At 31.9% G+C, this 17,805-nt stretch overlaps 1 protein-coding gene across 3 annotated transcripts in view; it reads left to right on the top strand.

Annotated features, from left to right (window-relative positions):
• Nucleotides 1-17,770, top strand: part of LOC142229355 (serine/threonine-protein phosphatase 2B catalytic subunit 3-like) — a 74,935-nt gene extending 57,165 nt beyond the window's left edge. For all 3 annotated transcript variants that reach the window (XM_075299903.1, XM_075299904.1, XM_075299905.1), the window contains exons 2-3: nt 4,116-6,605; nt 16,388-17,770. In XM_075299903.1, the coding sequence (XP_075156018.1) occupies nt 4,664-6,397 (1,734 nt within the window). In that variant the 5' untranslated portion in view covers nt 4,116-4,663 and the 3' untranslated portion in view covers nt 6,398-6,605; nt 16,388-17,770. The remainder of the gene's footprint in view (nt 1-4,115; nt 6,606-16,387) is intronic.
• The last annotated feature ends 35 nt before the right edge of the window (nt 17,771-17,805 follow it).

Below are 17,805 nucleotides of genomic sequence, written 5' to 3'. Positions count from 1 at the left end.
CGCCTCTATGGGATTGTGTTCCCCAATTTCACTTCCCTTTGTGCTAAATGCAAAAATGCGGAACTAGCTGTGCATCAAAAAAGGCAAAAATTATTTAGAATACCAAAAGTTTGACTTTTAACATTGCACCCCGAGAAGGAGTATGACCACCTCAAACATGTTTCTGAAATAAAATTTTATTTTTTGATGGGGAACATGTAACATGTTTGACGCAACCATGCTATTTTCTCAGAAATTATGTATCTGATTTTGGCAATCATTTTATGTTTGGCGAAAAAACAAATTTTTTTTAGTAAAAATGTTTCATTTTCCCCATCCAGCAATAAAATTTTTCACTTAAAACATGTTTGATCTGATAACATTCATCCTGATACAGGGGTATAGAGATAACAACATGCACTAAAGAAATTTACGGTATCATAACTCCATATACAACAATTCTAACATACCAAAAAATTTGTATCCTTGCTCAAATTAAATCATGCAACGAAGGATTAAGGAAAGCTATTCACGAGCAGAAAATTATCAGTTTAAAACCCAAAAAAAAAAATTATAAATAAATATATAAAATAAAATATAAAAATAAATTTAAATCATAATTACAACGTCTCAATAATAATTCTTGGCTTACTTCCGCCATATAAATTCCTTCGAAGAACTGTTTGCAATTTGTGATTTTTTCTGTATTTAAGTACATATTCGCTTCGTGTCTTTGCCAAGACTTACGATTTTAACGGAAGAACTCCAATTTGAAATTTGGGTAGGCTAATTTTAATCAAATAAATAACGATTATATTTTTTTTCTTTTAATGGAAATTTATCTATTTTAAAGAATTTTTCCTTAATATTGTTAAAATTTCATCATTTGTATCGGGTCACTGCTCGATTTTTAGTCCCCAGTTTTTAGTTGTTGTTTTATAACACCACTGTGGCTATGATATTCAAATAAATAGCCTCTGCTTTAGGTGTTATCGCTTGGCTACTTAGAAAATAAAATATTTAGGTGATGGTTAACAAATGCAACCAAATCGAATGGATTTTGACTAAAAATTAATTAACTATATAGAAAATTTCTTCCATGAATACACCACACAATTCCGTACTCCATAGATTAACTGAATTGTAATAGAGTATCCTCGCACAGAATCGTAACAATGTAATGATAATTAGTGGACAAATGTTTATTGTTAGTAGTCAAATAAAAGTTAAACAATAATGACTTTCTTCCCAGATTTTACCAATTAATTAATGATAATGACTTGGCAGTAAAGCCAATTATACAGTCTGTCAGATTGACGGACATAATCTATTTTGCTTTGTGTGTATATCGTCTCCTGACAAGTACCCCTACATTGTCCCTTATGACCATTTGAAAAGTATGTACTTCAAATATTATATGTATGTGTCCGTAATTACATAATATATATGTATATACATAAATTATAGAAATATTTTTATGTTTATGTAATAATACACCAATTTGTAGATGTAATCGCATAGGTTACAATATCCCGTATTTACACTCAAAATAAAAAGTTTTCACCATAAATATTGACCTTCAATTCAAACTTCGCAACAAATAGTTTACATCAGTACATATATTTTATTCAAAATTTTCTAAAATGAATAAAATTATTTATATTCTCTCAGTCGTATAGAGCTAAAGATATTCTAACAATTTTTAACTCCATTTTTCACAGAAAATTTTGTCAAAATTTTATTTCTATAGAAAATTTTGTCAAAATTTTTATTGAAAATTTTGTCAAAATTTTATTTCTATAGAAAATTTTGTCAAAATTTTATTTTTATAGAAAAGTTTGTCAAAATTTTATTTCTATAGAAAATTTTGTCAAAATTTTATTTCTATAGAAAATTTTGTCAAACTTTTATTTCTATAGAAAATTTTGTCACAATTGTATTTCTATAGAAAATGTTGTCACAATTTTATTCCTATAGAAAATTTTGTCAAAATTTTATTTCTATAGAAAATTTTGTCAAAATGTTATTTCTATAGAATTTTGTTTTCAAAATTTTATTTCTATAGAATTTTTTTTTTTCAAAATTTTATTTTTAGAAAATTTTGTCAAAATTTTATTTCTACTAAAAATTTTGTCAAAATTTTATTTCTATAGAAAATTTTGTCAAAATTTTATTTCTATAGAAAATTTTGTCAAAATTTCTATAGAAAATTTTGTGAAAATTTTATTTCTATAGAAAATTTTGTCAAAATTTTATTTCTATAGAAAATTTTGTCAAAATTTTATTTCTATAGAAAATTTTGTCAAAATTTTATTTCTATAGAAAATTTTGTGAAAATTCTATTTCTATAGAAAATTTTGTCAAAATTTTATTTCTATAGAAAATTTTGTCACAATTTTATTTCTATAGAAAATGTTGTCACAATTTTATTCCTATAGAAAATTTTATCAAAATTTTATTTCTATAGAAAATTTTGTCAAAATGTTATTTCTATAGAATTTTGTTTTCAAAATTTTATTTCTATAGAATTTTTTTTTTCAAAATTTTATTTTTAGAAAATTTTGTCAAAATTTTATTTCTACTAAAAATTTTGTCAAAATTGTATTTCTATAGGAAAATTTTGTCAAAATTTTATTTCTACAGAAAATTTTGTCAAAATCTTATTTCTGTAAAAAAATTTATCAAAATTTTATTTCTATAGAAAATTTTGTCAAAATTTTATTTCTATAGAAAATTTTGTCATAGACAATTTATGAAGTACCCTTAGTTGGGAGAGGAATATTCTGCGAAATCTACCAAACAGTAAAATAAATACCTACCATTTTGGGTAGAATACTAGTAAGTGTGGCAATCGTGGCCCATGAACAAGTTCTGATCAACCACTTAAGAATCTGTTTCAATTTTGAGTCATGGTTAGGTTAGGCATAGTGGCTGCCCGATATTTCAGGCTCACTTAGACTATTTATTGTGACACCACAGTGGTGAAAGTTCTCTCTTATCACTGAGTGCTGCCCGATTCTATGTTAAGCTCAGTAACAAGGGGCCTCCTTTTTATAACTAAATCCGAACGGCGTTCCACACTGCAGTAAAACCACTTAGAGAGGCTTTGAAACACTCAAAAATGGCACTAGCATTACTGAGGTGGGATATTCCATCACCGCACAGAAAAAAATTTTACCAAAATATTTCCAATTAAAAAGTTAATTGAAGTTGAAAATTTTTTCAATTATTAAATTAATTTATACAATTAACTTTTTAATCATGATAGAAACATTAAGTTAATAAGTCAATGATTGAAAAATTTAAAATTTTTAATTAAAAAATTAATTGATACAATTAACTTTTTAATCAAATTCGGAAGACAAATTCAGTTAAAAAAGTGCTGTTTTTTTTAATTTTTAATTAAAAATGTATTTCAAACAATCATTTGTTAATCCAAATAAAAACTCTAAGCCAATTCAGAAAGTAATTAAAAATAGTTACCTTTTTTAATTAATAAATTAATTGAGTTTTGCAATCAACATCAATTAAATTTTAATTGAATCAATTAAAAAATTAATTGAAATTTGCTGAAAAAATCAATTAATTTTTTAATCAAGAATTTTTTCTATGCCCAATTAAAACTGTGATTGATACTATCATTTTCGCGATTGAAGAGATTTCAATTAAAAAATTAATTGGATCAATTAATTTGGTGATTGAATCAGAAAAAAATTTTTTTGTGTGCGAAAAACTGTTTGGTGGTTAGTCGAAACTGAGTTTGAACCCACCACCCGATGTATGCAAGAGGGGCATGGTAACCATTGCACCACGGTGGCTTGAGTCATAATGGCTATCATAAATATAAAATAAAAATTTTCTGTGTCTATTTTAAATGGAGTTAACTATAGTACAGATTTATTGGCTACGCAAAATCAGATTAGGATCTGTCGTGCACACTCTTGTTTTTCCATAGAAATTGGTAACATTTAAAAAGGATGTAAAATTCAGAAGTTGGCTATATTTTGTCATCTAAATGAAAGAACATAGAAAACAGTAGTTGTGGAAATGAATTTTAAAACAAATTGCGATTTCTTTTAGTGCAGTAAATTTATTTTTAATTAAATTTTCCTCTATTTTCGTCTATTTCGTTTTAGGTCACTGTGACGTCGTTTTTGTAGAAGAGTAGACCTTTCCAAAAAGGAACAACAACTACAAGAATAATACACACCATAGCTTCCTTTTAAGCAGTGAACTTTGCTACATCCAAAGCATATTGGAATCCTAAACAAGAAGATCCATCATCAGCTGCATTGGCAGCAACAACAATAACCACAGAGAATTGAAAAAAAGAAGAAGAAAAACAAACAACAAAAACAATAGAGGAAATAGAAAGCAACAAAAGCCTTGAGGCAGACTAAAGTTAAAACGTATCAAATAGAAGTACTTTAAATAGAGGAAACAAAGCTTTAAAACGAAACCCCATACAACATTCATTCATACCCCCAATATTCATTTATAGGCACTTACACATACACACTCGCAAATCTTAGACTAACTCTCACACTCGAAAAGCTTGTTTGCTGCTTGGTCGTTTCATATACCTTCAAACCGACCGAAACCGACCCAAAGCAAAATCCCCACAAACCAATAAACAACAAGAACATAGTGATAAAAAGGGAAGGAGAAGAAGAGAAAGCAAGAAATGTCTTCACCAGCCACACAGCATCCACCAACGCAGCAGCAGAAAACAGCCACAGCAGCCTCCGCAAGTACCAACAACAACATACATGAGAAATCAGCAGCTGCAAATACAAATAAAGGATCCGCATCGGCGGCGGCTGCAGCCGGAGGCGGTGGCGGTGGTGGTGGAGGTGGTAACACTGGCAACAATGTTCCCGATAGTCCGGTAAAGAAGCCTCCATTAAACACTAAAGATCGTGTGGTCGACAGTGTTCCTTTTCCACCCAGTCGAAAGCTAACTTCTATGGATATATTCGATCCACGCACTGGAAAGCCACAGCATGATGTACTTAAACAACATTTCATTTTGGAAGGCCGCATCGAAGAGGATGCCGCCCTAAGAATCATACGCGATGGGGCAGCCTTACTGCGCCAAGAGAAGACTATGATCGATATTGAGGCACCGGTCACAGTATGTGGTGATATTCATGGCCAGTTCTATGATCTAATGAAGCTCTTCGAAATTGGCGGTTCTCCGGCTACCACAAAGTATTTGTTTTTGGGTGATTATGTGGATCGGGGTTACTTTAGCATTGAGTGTGTTCTATATCTCTGGTCATTGAAGATCACCTATCCCACAACCCTGTTTCTACTGCGTGGCAATCATGAGTGTCGTCATTTGACAGAATATTTCACATTTAAACAAGAGTGCAAAATGAAGTACTCGGAACGAGTATATGATGCATGTATGGAAGCATTTGATTGTTTGCCGCTGGCGGCTTTAATGAATCAACAGTTCCTTTGTGTCCATGGAGGTCTGTCGCCAGAAATCCACGAACTTGAGGACATACGCCGGCTTGATCGTTTCAAAGAGCCACCTGCCTTTGGGCCCATGTGTGATCTCTTATGGTCCGATCCGTTGGAAGATTTTGGCAACGAGAAGAATTCCGACTTCTATACGCACAACTCGGTTAGAGGCTGTTCATATTTCTATAGTTATGCAGCATGTTGTGATTTTCTGCAGAACAACAATCTGCTGTCGATTATACGAGCCCATGAGGCGCAGGACGCCGGCTATCGTATGTATCGCAAATCACAAACTACCGGCTTTCCATCGCTCATCACAATCTTTTCGGCGCCCAATTATTTGGATGTGTACAACAACAAGGCTGCTGTTTTGAAATATGAAAATAATGTCATGAACATCCGCCAATTCAATTGTTCACCTCATCCCTATTGGCTTCCAAATTTCATGGATGTTTTCACCTGGTCTCTGCCATTTGTGGGCGAGAAGGTTACCGAAATGTTGATGAATGTCTTGAACATATGCTCGGATGATGAACTTATGACGGAACAAGAAGAGCCCTGTTCGGACGATGAAGCAGCGGCCCGCAAAGAGGTTATACGTAATAAGATTCGAGCTATTGGCAAAATGGCTCGAGTCTTCTCAGTACTACGTGAAGAGTCCGAATCTGTTTTGCAATTGAAGGGCCTAACGCCTACTGGCGCTCTACCCCTGGGAGCTTTATCCGGTGGCAAGAAATCCTTGACAAATGCCATGCAAGGTTTTTCACCAAATCACAAAATCGCCTCGTTTGCGGAAGCCAAAGGTTTGGATGCGGTCAACGAACGTATGCCGCCAAGACGTGATGCCTCACCTTCACCTGCGGAAGAGGGTCAAAAGACATTGTCTCAACAAGCAGCCGAAGCAGCTAATGCTTTAGCCAGTTCCAATGCGAATTCAATCAATGGATAATTCTAAGTCACCCATCACCCACCCTCCTCACACACAACACACGAAAGAAAACTACCTAAGTGAAGTTTAAGGCTTATCTATTATTTAAATCTTCCCTTCTCCTAACTATTACTATTTCTACTTCACCATCACTCTTCTCTCGCCACTTACATTAACTTCTCCTTGGTTTATCAACTACATCTCCAGCGACATTCGACATAGGAAGAAGGTAAGAGTATGCGTCTAATTATATATTATTGCTAATGATTAAAACCCATTTTCTGGCAAAATTTTTCCAATTGCACGTCGATAAAACAGTTACCTAAACCATACAAAGTCATATATTTCTTAAGCCTTTATGTGGTGTATCTGGATGCTACAGTATTCCTCAAAGGATGATATCATGGACTCATGCTCTTATTGGGCATCTTAAAACGTCAACCGGGGGCTATTCTCATTGCGGTATTAAGTACACTTCCGAGGTACAACCACTTTGATAACAGGTTGGCTGATAAGTCCCCGGTCTATCAAAGAAAAACACATTTTTTTTGTCAAAATTCGTTTTTATTATTCAACATAGTTCCCTTCAAGAGCGATACAACGATTATAACGACCTTCCAATTTTTTGATACCATTTTGGTAGTACTCCTTCGGTTTTGCCTCAAAATAGGCCTCAGTTTCGGCGATCACCTCTTCATTGCAGCCAAATTTTTTCCCTGCGAGCATCCTTTTGAGGTCTGAGAACAAGAAAAAGTCGCTGGGGGCCTGATCTGGAGAATACGGTGGGTGGGGAAGCAATTCGAAGCCCAATTCATGAATTTTTGCCATCGTTCTCAATGACTTGTGGCACGGTGCGTTGTGTTGGTGGAACAACACTTTTTTCTTTTTCATATGGGGCCGTTTTGCCGCGATTTCGACCTTCAAACGCTCCAATAACGCCATATAATAGTCACTGTTGATGGTTTTTCCCTTCTCAAGATAATCGGCACCCATTTTGCACAGAGCTTCCGCATATCTTAATATTGATTAATGATATGACCAACACGTTCCTATGATATCTTTAAGGCCTCTGCTATCTCGATCAACTTCATTTTACGGTCATTCAAAATAATTTTGTGGATTTTTTTGATGTTTTCGTCGGTAACCACCTCTTTCGTCGGTAACCACCTCTTTCGGGCAATTATTGTTGATTTCCCTGGGGCAGAGTACGGAAACTCATTACCAATAGTAATGAGTTTCCGTATAGTATTTTATCAAAACACGAAATTCCTTTTTGTCCATTTTTTTCACAATAACAAAAGTTGCTTCACAAAAGACGCTCTATCTCACAAACTAATTGACTTACAGACGTCAAATTTTGACACGAATCATTTGAAGGTTGGTACTATATAAAAATAATATGCATTTAATACTAGTGACGCCATCTATGTGTCAGACCGGGGACTTATCAGCCAACCTGTTATCAATGGTTTCACAAAAACCCTAGCGATTCCTTGTTGGAATTTTTGTTAGAAGAAGATGTGAATTTCCTAAATTCGGAGAGATTCGTGTTTATCTGCCTCTCAAGCTCCCATGGCACGGAAACGATTATGAAGCATGTATTATCACATACAAATTGAATAGCAAAGACAGAACTCCTAAACTTTCAACTCATCTTTTTTGTATCGCTGCTTATGTTGTCAGAATACAAGAAAATGGGAAGAAAAAAAGGTTTTTTTTTTTTTTAATTTGTGCATTATAGAGAGAGCTTCATTGTATGGAAGTTCACTGTAAAGAAACTTGAATGTATCTATATATGTAAATATAGTCTCAGAGTTACCTCTTCAGTAGATCTTGCCCTATTTGCCCATATATTTGCTGTTCGAAAGTTAGATATCTCATTTTCGTCCAATCTTAATGGCAAAAGTGCGAGGTTGATAATTAATACTTTATCAATATAATTCGGAAAACTAATATTCTGAAAGTCTCAAATATGGCGCTATACTAGTTCAGTAGGGTTATTTAGCCCGACATAAGCTCTTTGTTACTAATGAATCCTCCTAATTGTTCAACCAATCAGATTCATTCAGCTATACTTATGTAACGGCAGCCCAAGAAGATCAGGCCCAAAGAATGGATTGCAACTTGTTTTTCTGAGCATATATTTATACCATCATTTGTTGCTATATTACATCTCAATCACATAAACTGCTTAGTCAGTTAAAAAATACACCTAGCCCGTGTACAGTGTTGCCAGTATTTTTATACCCTCCACCATAGGATGGGGGGGTATATTAACTTTGTCATTCCGTTTGTAACACATCGAAATATTGCTCTAAAACCCCATAAAGTATATATATTCGTCCGTCTGTTGAAATCACGCTAACTTCCGAACGAAACAAGCTATCGACTTGAAACTTGGCACAAGTAGTTGTTATTGATGTAGGTCGGATGGTATTGCAAATGGGCCACATCGGTCCATAATTATATATAGCCCCCATATAAACCGATCCCCAGATTTGGGTTGCGGAGCCTCAAAGAGAAGCAAATTTCAACCGATCCGGCTGAAATTTGGTACATGGTGTTGGTATATGGTCTCTAACAACCATGCAAAAATTGGTCCACATCGGTCCATAATTATATATAGCCCCCAATTAAACCGATCCCCAGATTTGGCTTGCGGAGGCTCTAAGAGAAGCTAATTTGATCCGATCCGGTTGAAATTTGGAACATGGTGTTAGTATATGGTCTCTAACAACCATGCTAAAAATGGTTCACATCGGTCCATAATTATATATAGCCCCCAATAAACCGATCCCCAGATTTGACTTGTGGAGCCTCAAAGAGAAACATGATGTTGCTATATGGTCTCTAACAACCATGCAAAAATTGGTCCATATCGGTTCACAATTATATATAGCCCCCATATAAACCGATCCCCAGATTTGGCTTGCGGAGCCTCTAAGAGAAGCTAATTTCACCCGATCCGGTTGAAATTTGGAACATGGTGTTAGTATATGGTCGCTAAGAACCGTGCCATTGGTCCATATATAGTCGATCCCCAATCACGCAAAAATTGGCCCATATCGGTTCATAATCATGGTTGCCACTCGAGCCAAAAATAATCTACCAATATTTAATGTCTATAGAAAATTTTGTCAACATTTTATTTCTATAGAAAATTTTGTCATACTGAATTATATACGTATTTAATCAGTCTTTTTTAATTTAATATATACCAAGTATGGACTTACTTACAATTTGGGAGACGGTGTTAGGAGGTTTTAAGATACCTTGCCACCGGCAAGCGTTACCGCAACTCAAGTAATTCAATTGTGGATGGCAGTGTTTAGAAGAAATTTCTACGCAATCCATGGTGGAGGGTACATAAGCTTCGGCCTGGCCGAACTTACGGGCGTATATACTTGTTCTGGCTCTTGTCCCCAAATCATAATGTTTATGTCCCCAATTTAAATTTAAGATCCTCACAAAAATCCCCAATACCTTTTTTTTTTAAATAAAAAAATGTAGAAAATCAGTAATAATTCAAAAATTTAAATTTTGTCAAATCCAGCAAGCTGCAATAAAATAAAGATTTCGAACCACAACACCGAGAGACAAGTGATCGTCTTCCAAATGCTGGAGATATGAAAATGGGAGTTCGGCCACCTTGTATTTATACGCGAAAATTTACTTCTAAATATTCTAGTAGTAAAATTGGGTGGTAGACACGTTGCCAAAATTGGTAGAATTCTACCAGAAATTGTAGATTTTTTATTGTTTTGTAGATTGGTAGAATTTTTGACGTTTTGGTAAATTTTGTAAAGAGGTACTTCAAAAAATTTCTATAGACATAAACTTCAGACAAAATCTTCTATATAGAAATACAAATTTGAGAAAATGTTCAGAAATTTTAGATTTTTTATTGTTTTGTAGATTGGCAGAATTCTTGGTTGAGAAATAAAATTTTGACAAAATTTTCTGTAGAAATAAAATTTTGACAAAATTTTCTTTAGAAATAAAATTTTGACAAAATTTTCTATAGAAATAAAAGTTTGACAAAATCTTCTATAGAAATAAAATTTTTACAAAATTTTCTATAGAAATAAAATTTTGACAAAATTTTCTATACAAATAACAGTTTTACAAAATTTTCTATAGAAATAAAATTTTGACAAAATTTTCTATAGAAATAAAATTTTGACAAAATTTTCTATAGAAATAAAATTTTGACAAAATTTTCTATAGAAATAAAATTTTGACAAAATTTTCTATAGAAATAAAATTTTGACTAAATTTTCTATAGAAATAAAATTTTGACAAAATTTTCTATATAAATAAAATTTTGTTACAATAGATTAAACCGATTTCTCGAAAAAATCCCCACAAAAAGGGATCTAATGAGGGATATAATCAGATACGATTAGATGTCAAAATTGGTCCCTTTCGATATAAGCAGATATACACCCACATACGATGAAATAGAATTAGATATAAATGTATATAATTCCATATATGACCATATCTAGCATCATATCCAATTATATATAGGGATAAATAGATATAATTACATCTAAGACATCTAAGATCTAATTCCATAGTAATTGGATATGATTAGATCTTACCATTTTTTTGGATCTACTCACATATAATTGTATCAAATTATATCTTTCAATTTTTACTCAGGCTTAGAACCTAGGCGTTGTTTTGTCGCTGCAATGAATCGGCTTTTCGATTCCTTCTTTGTTGTGTAAAGCCATGGAAATGCACTGTGGCTGCACTCGCCGTGTGCTTCATATTTAGCTTAAAGTCCAGATTTATGGTCTCAGTGCTTTATGAAATAAGCAAATTTCCGTGCACTTCAACTTGGGATCTTAACATAAATCTCTCCTTGCAGGACATACTCCTGGATAATTTTCGATGCCATGTGAAGGAGATCTTTAATTGTATCTGGGTATTTTTCTTTGAATATTTTTTGTAGCTTCGTGCACATCAATAAATATATCCTTCCAATTAGCGGATGTTTATGGCATAATTCGAGACTGTTTTGTTTATTTCGTCGTCAGTATAAGTCAACCAGAATGAAACATTCGGGTTTTTAATGGTAAATGTAATTCAGTAGTGAAAGGGTTTTGTATGTTAAATATCCAGTGAATTGGTAATATTTTCTTTTGTTTAGTTTTCTTGTTAAAGTTATGCATTTTATATCATCAAAGTTTGCAGGAAACATTACAACGCAATAATAATAAATAAACTTATACAAAATTCATATCACACTTTGCTTAGTCTGTGCCATTGCTTGTGCATCAGAATTTTGTATCATCATCACAAGGGAGAAATTTACAATTCAGCAAAACAATCACAAACATTTTTAAATCTTATGGTGAAAATCATTTGAAATGAATGATAAGTTAAAATACATTAGGATGGTTTCAATAAAAATCTTTCACAGCTTATATCTTAGATGACTATATAAGGCAATTCTCTATGCTACAAAATTACAAAGACAAGTTATACCAATTTGTGGGCGATATAACATACAAAGTGCACACAAGCACATTCAAAGCAAAGCAAAAAACTTGTATGACGTCGAATTTTCAAAAACAAAACTATGATAAAAACGGAAATAATTTAATTTTACAAATCCTCAAAAATTTTGCATCTGCCGTATGTGGCATTCCAGATCTCTGTATTAATTTGTTCCACGAAACCTCATTGGCGGCATTGGCGATTTATTCTCAGAAAATGAATTTGGTACCGACTTCTACCACTTCTACGAAGTTTTCCGCTTGAGAATTTAGTAGCAAACATCGCAGCACTTTTTAGCTTTTTTTCAAACTGTTTCACTCATTTTTATTGTCGAACTACTCTAATAAAGAATTCGATGGATGTACATGTATGAACATACGTGTATACAATGTTTTACATCTTAATCATAACAAGAATGGAATTCAGGATACGTATGCAATTTTATTTAAAGTTTGATTGACACATTCTCCTTTATGATGGCTATTCGTTTGAGAGATTACACCTTTGAGAACTGTTTTGTTTATCAGAGATGAATTCTTAAATTTTAATTAAAATATAGGGAATATTGTAAATATAAAATACTTGCCTGGTATGTATTTGCTCAGTACTTTAAAACCTATCATATACAATACAAAAATAATTCTTTTCTCTGATACAAAATTTTAGATTTTTTTGATTAGATATTTTCTTCAGGTTCTTTTTAAGGCAAAATATTAAAGAGTCTCGAAAGTAAGATCGTTTGTAGGCAAGGTAAACATTGCACGACGTGGGTTATATCTCACTGAAATCCAACGGCGGTGAATCAAATTTCGGCAGACTGAACAGAACCATGGTGTGGACAATAAGTTTGTCCAACGGTTCAAATCGGTTCGTAAAAACCTTTGGTCTGAGACTGTTTATTACAGCAAAGACGAGTTGATGATTATGAGAATTCACAGAATTAATTCACCGAAAACGTTAGAATTCCCCCAAAAAAGATCAAAAAAAAAGCCAGAAAAATGCTAAATATTTTTTGTTCGAAAAATCACGACGGAAATTGTTAATATTTGGATTGTACCTTGAAATATGCGAAAAACCTTATTCTGACAGAAAGGGTTAAATAAAAACGCTGTTTCGACCATATTTCAATACACGGATGAAAAAGACTGTTTTACATATGTTTGGCTATAAACATTATATGTTTGAAACACAAATTTTTAAACACAATATTTTTGAGTGCAAGCATATAATGTTCATAAACTAGCATAACATGTTTGGGACATATATGTTAATATGTTAGAACATATTATGTTTGGGACATAAAATGTTTGTAAATATAATATGCTTGGATGCAAACATATATTAATTTAGAAATAGCCTATAAACATATATGTGTTTAGTAGCTTGGAGCGCTATTTAACAGGGAGCGATATTGAATTAAGTTGGTGGTTGTTGCTTGTTATTACAAAATTAACATTTTATTTTTCCTTGCACCCTCAAAAAAAATCGCTTCTTTAACATATGTTCCAAACATATTTTGCAGGAAGCACATATATTATTGCATACTGCCGAAACATTAATATGTTTGTTTTATGTGAACATATTATATGTTTGGAAGCATTTTGAGCCCAAAAATATTATATGCTTGGAAGAATTTTTCCCAAACACGATTGTGCTCATTCCCTAACATACTCGTAATTTTCAAATTTTTTAGTTATTGGCACCTTTTTCTGTAATACAAATAATGTTGAAGAAATTATTCACTTTTATAAATTTTTTAAATTTTACCTTTCGCCTGCACGGAGAATCGAACCGAGGACCATACAGTTTGTAAGCCAACACACTATCCACTGGGCTACGTAGCTGTTATAGTCACCAGTAGATAATTATCGTTTTAAGTTACATTTATATAGCATAGTTTGCAGCGCCCACGAGCCCATGCAAACATTACATTATTTAACAGAAACATACATTTGTTTGCCACGTGGAGCAGTGGTTAGCATGTCTGCCTTGCATGCAAAGGGTCGTGGGTTCAATCCCTGCTCCGACCGAACATTTTTTTTTTTTAATTTACACATTTATATTTATACTACATTAAATTTTTATAATGAAACTTCGAAATGTGCGTTATTAAAGATTTATAGTCAGTAACAGTGCTTGATATAAACGAAATTGACTGATTTTTGGATAAAATATTATTTTTTATTGCAAAAATAACAATATTGTAATAAAAAACTGTTTTTGGACAAAACTTTAAAATTTGGAAGGAGTTCAAAAACTAACAAAAGAAGAACGTGGAGTCGAGTATAAACATACATACATAATTTTATAATATAAACATACATTTATTTAGGAGTGAACAGTTTTTTTACTAGCATTTAACACCATCGCTCTAAAATTCCTTTTATTTTTCTTTAATAATTCATTTTAAAGAAAATAAACTTTTTAAATTGTTTTAGCTGTAAAACTCGAACTTAATGCCCGCTTTTATATTTGATGGTGTCCGTCAACTCCTCGTGGACTACTAAAGAGGAACTAAAGTTTGTTTTTTTACATTTTACTGTGTAATTTTTCACTATTTCCTCCTTATTTCATTTTACTGTCCCAACTCTAAAAAGTGTATAATGCCCTTTCGCTATTTTTATGAAGACCCCTGATTTCTTTTAACGAACCAAGAAAAAAATTGTGCCCATAATGCCAAAATGATAAACAAAACACATGTCCACACATACATAAAATGCTGCTCTCAAGGCGAAAACATATGCTGTTTGTTTTTCAAATGTCTATTCTCTTGGTTCCGAATGTCTATTCTCTTTATTCAAATTAAATAATATTTAGACTTAAGCATATCAAAATTTTTAGCCTTATCATAAAACAGTTTTCCGAAACAACATACAAGCGGTTTCACAGAAATTGTTCTCTTTTGACTCTTTTGCTGTGTTATATTGATATCTTTCGTCAACTCTCCCGGTTTCCATCTCTATTTCTCTCTATACTATCTCTGTCGCTTTGAATAAAATATCACAACATATGTATGTTTAGTCGAAATTTGTAAATTTATATATGTTTGTATTCACACATATGATTTTTATGAAACATTGATGCCCCAAACATAATATATTCTAACATATTAACATAGATGTCCCAAACATTTAGTGTTAGTTTAGGAACATTACATGTTCGCACTTAAATATATTGTGGTTTAAAATCGTGCCCGAAACACATTTTGTTTATATCGGAACATATGAAAAACATATTTTTCTAACAGTGTGGGCAATTGATCAGCTACTTCTTTGATCCTTACAAACTGTGTGGTCCGCTGTTCGAATCCCCGTCTGGCAAAAGGTAAAATTAAAATAAAAAAAATCATACAATTGAATAATTTCTTCTACAATGTTTGTATTACAGAAAAAGGTGCTAAGAACTAAAAAATCTCGTGGAAGTGAGAAAGATGTGGGGGAATATACAATTGGGCAGAAACAAAATTTTTAGCATTCAGGTCGAAAACCTATGTTGTTAGCACCTATATTACCTGTTTATTTTCATAATTCATTATGATTGTAAATATATAAATAAATAAAATTTTGAGCACAATATTGTTTGGGAGAATTTTTTTTAAGCATATAATATTTTTGGGTGCAAAATGCTTCCAAACATATTATATGTTCACATAATAACATATTTTTTTTTTGGAAGACAACATTATTGAATTTGGATGCAAAAATACAAAATGTTTGGAACTTAGACTACCCAAACATATATTGTTTAGACCAATATGCTTTCAAACATATTATATATTGGAAGAGATCAAACATATAAATGTTTGGGCAATACCCAAAAATGTATATGCTTGAAGCAAAATATGTTTGGGAGTATATGTTACAGAAGCGATTTTTTGTGAGCGTGTGGATGTTACTAAGATAACGTACACAATTTCAACCTGATCGGATCGAATTTGCTCCTCCAAGACTTCAAAAACCAAATCTAGGGATCGATTTTTATGGGGGCTATATACACTTATGGACCGATATGGACCAATTTTTATACGAATGTTGGAGATCATATATTAACACCGCGACCAAATTTCAACCGGATCGGATGAATTTTGCTACTCCAAGAGGATCCGCAACCAAAATCTGGGGATCGAATTATATGGGGGCTATACGTGAAAGTGGTCCGATATGGCCAATCTGACCTACATCAATAACAACTACTTGTGCCAAGTTTCAAGTCGATAGATTGCTTCTTTCGGAAGTTTGCGTGATTCCAACAGACGGACGGACGGACATCGCTAGATCGACTCAGAATTTCGTATCTATATTTGCAGGGTGCCGTTGCAAAGTTCTCGCACAGTATGAGCTTAACTCTACTGTCATATATATTTTAGTTAAACTAATCAAATAATCCTATATTTTCTTTATGGTGGATTCTCTTTTTGCGGGTGCATTATAAATATAAGCATAATAATATTAATAAATAATATTGTATTCATTACAATTTATTTTTTCTCTCTTTATCTTTTAGGAGTAAGTTACTTAAATACAACAACACACAGCTGTGTAAAGAAACAAAATAATGAAGATGAGGAAACGAGGAGTTAAGAAGAAGACAACAAGAAAACAAAAACCAATTTAATTTAGCATATATCAAAAACAACAACAACAACAAGAATTAAGCAAAAACAAAATAAAAACAAACATTTAACCTATTTTCACATTTTTCGAAAATTTTTAAACAAATCATATTGAAGAAATAAACCACATTTATGAAGTTAAACAAAGTTAAGAAAAAAAAGTCACCTTAAAACAAAACGTTAATGAAACATTGAAAACCAAATTAATGAAACAAAAAAAAAAACAAAAACAACAACAACATCTCTAAATTAATTATAATTATAAAGATCTATCACTCTCCCAACTATCCACTTTCTCTATCTATCTCTCTCTATCTGTCTAACTCTATAAAAACCAAATTTCCAAACATTTTAGATAGCTCTAACTAATCTTTAACCTTTAACTAAATAAAAATAAATAAATAATATACAATTTATATCCCACATAGTCTTATGATTTATCAAACATTCATGTTTCATTTCTTTGGTTTCTTCTACAAATAAAATAACAATATATCATATGAGCCTAAATAATATAGCCAATTTATATATTGTAATGTATCTACAATATACTAGATCAGCTGTTCACCAATAAATGGCGGCATACAGAATCATTGATTAGGTCTAAACTCATTCAACTCGTAGCAAAATTTTGTTGGAAATTTCAAATTTCATAACCAAAAAAAAAAAAAAGCAAAAAACTTACTTCCTTCATATTTATACATATTTTTTAATTTGTCACTCATCATATCTAAATTATTTGTTTTCCCATCTATCATTCTCTCTGTCTATGTAATTTCTCTTATACTACAACTACTAATGATCATAGTGTATGTGGTCTTATACGTGCCATCTTTTTTAAAAACTTTAAACAGTTGTTAGTCATATATATACATATATTTTTTTTTAATAAAAAATAAAATAAATCTAAAATTTGTTAAGGCTCCGAGAAGAAAAACATACAAACATAGAACAACAACAACAACAACATCAATAATGCTATATATTAAGATAAAAAAATTAAAATATTGAAAACCAAATGAAGAAAAACATCCAAACACACATAATTAAAATCGGTCTCCATAAGAATCTCTGTTGGTTTGTTTTCACTTAATTATTTATTGTTTATTTTTATTATACGATATAATGGTAAACTAATTATTTTTTGTTTTAAGTTTTTTTTTTTTTTTTAACATTTATTGTTGAATTTATTTTGTTTTGAATTTACTTGTAACATTTAGTTTATTGTTTAAGGGTAATTTTTAATAATAAAGTTGTTTTTAATTTAATTTAAACGATGTATTATTTTCTTATTTGGACATTATTCTCT

Source organism: Haematobia irritans, chromosome 3, assembly GCF_050003625.1.
Source record: "Haematobia irritans isolate KBUSLIRL chromosome 3, ASM5000362v1, whole genome shotgun sequence".
NCBI classification, from domain to species: Eukaryota; Metazoa; Arthropoda; class Insecta; order Diptera; family Muscidae; genus Haematobia; species Haematobia irritans.
Note: the sequence above shows the minus strand (reverse complement) of the source record. Positions and strands in the feature narration are given on the sequence as shown.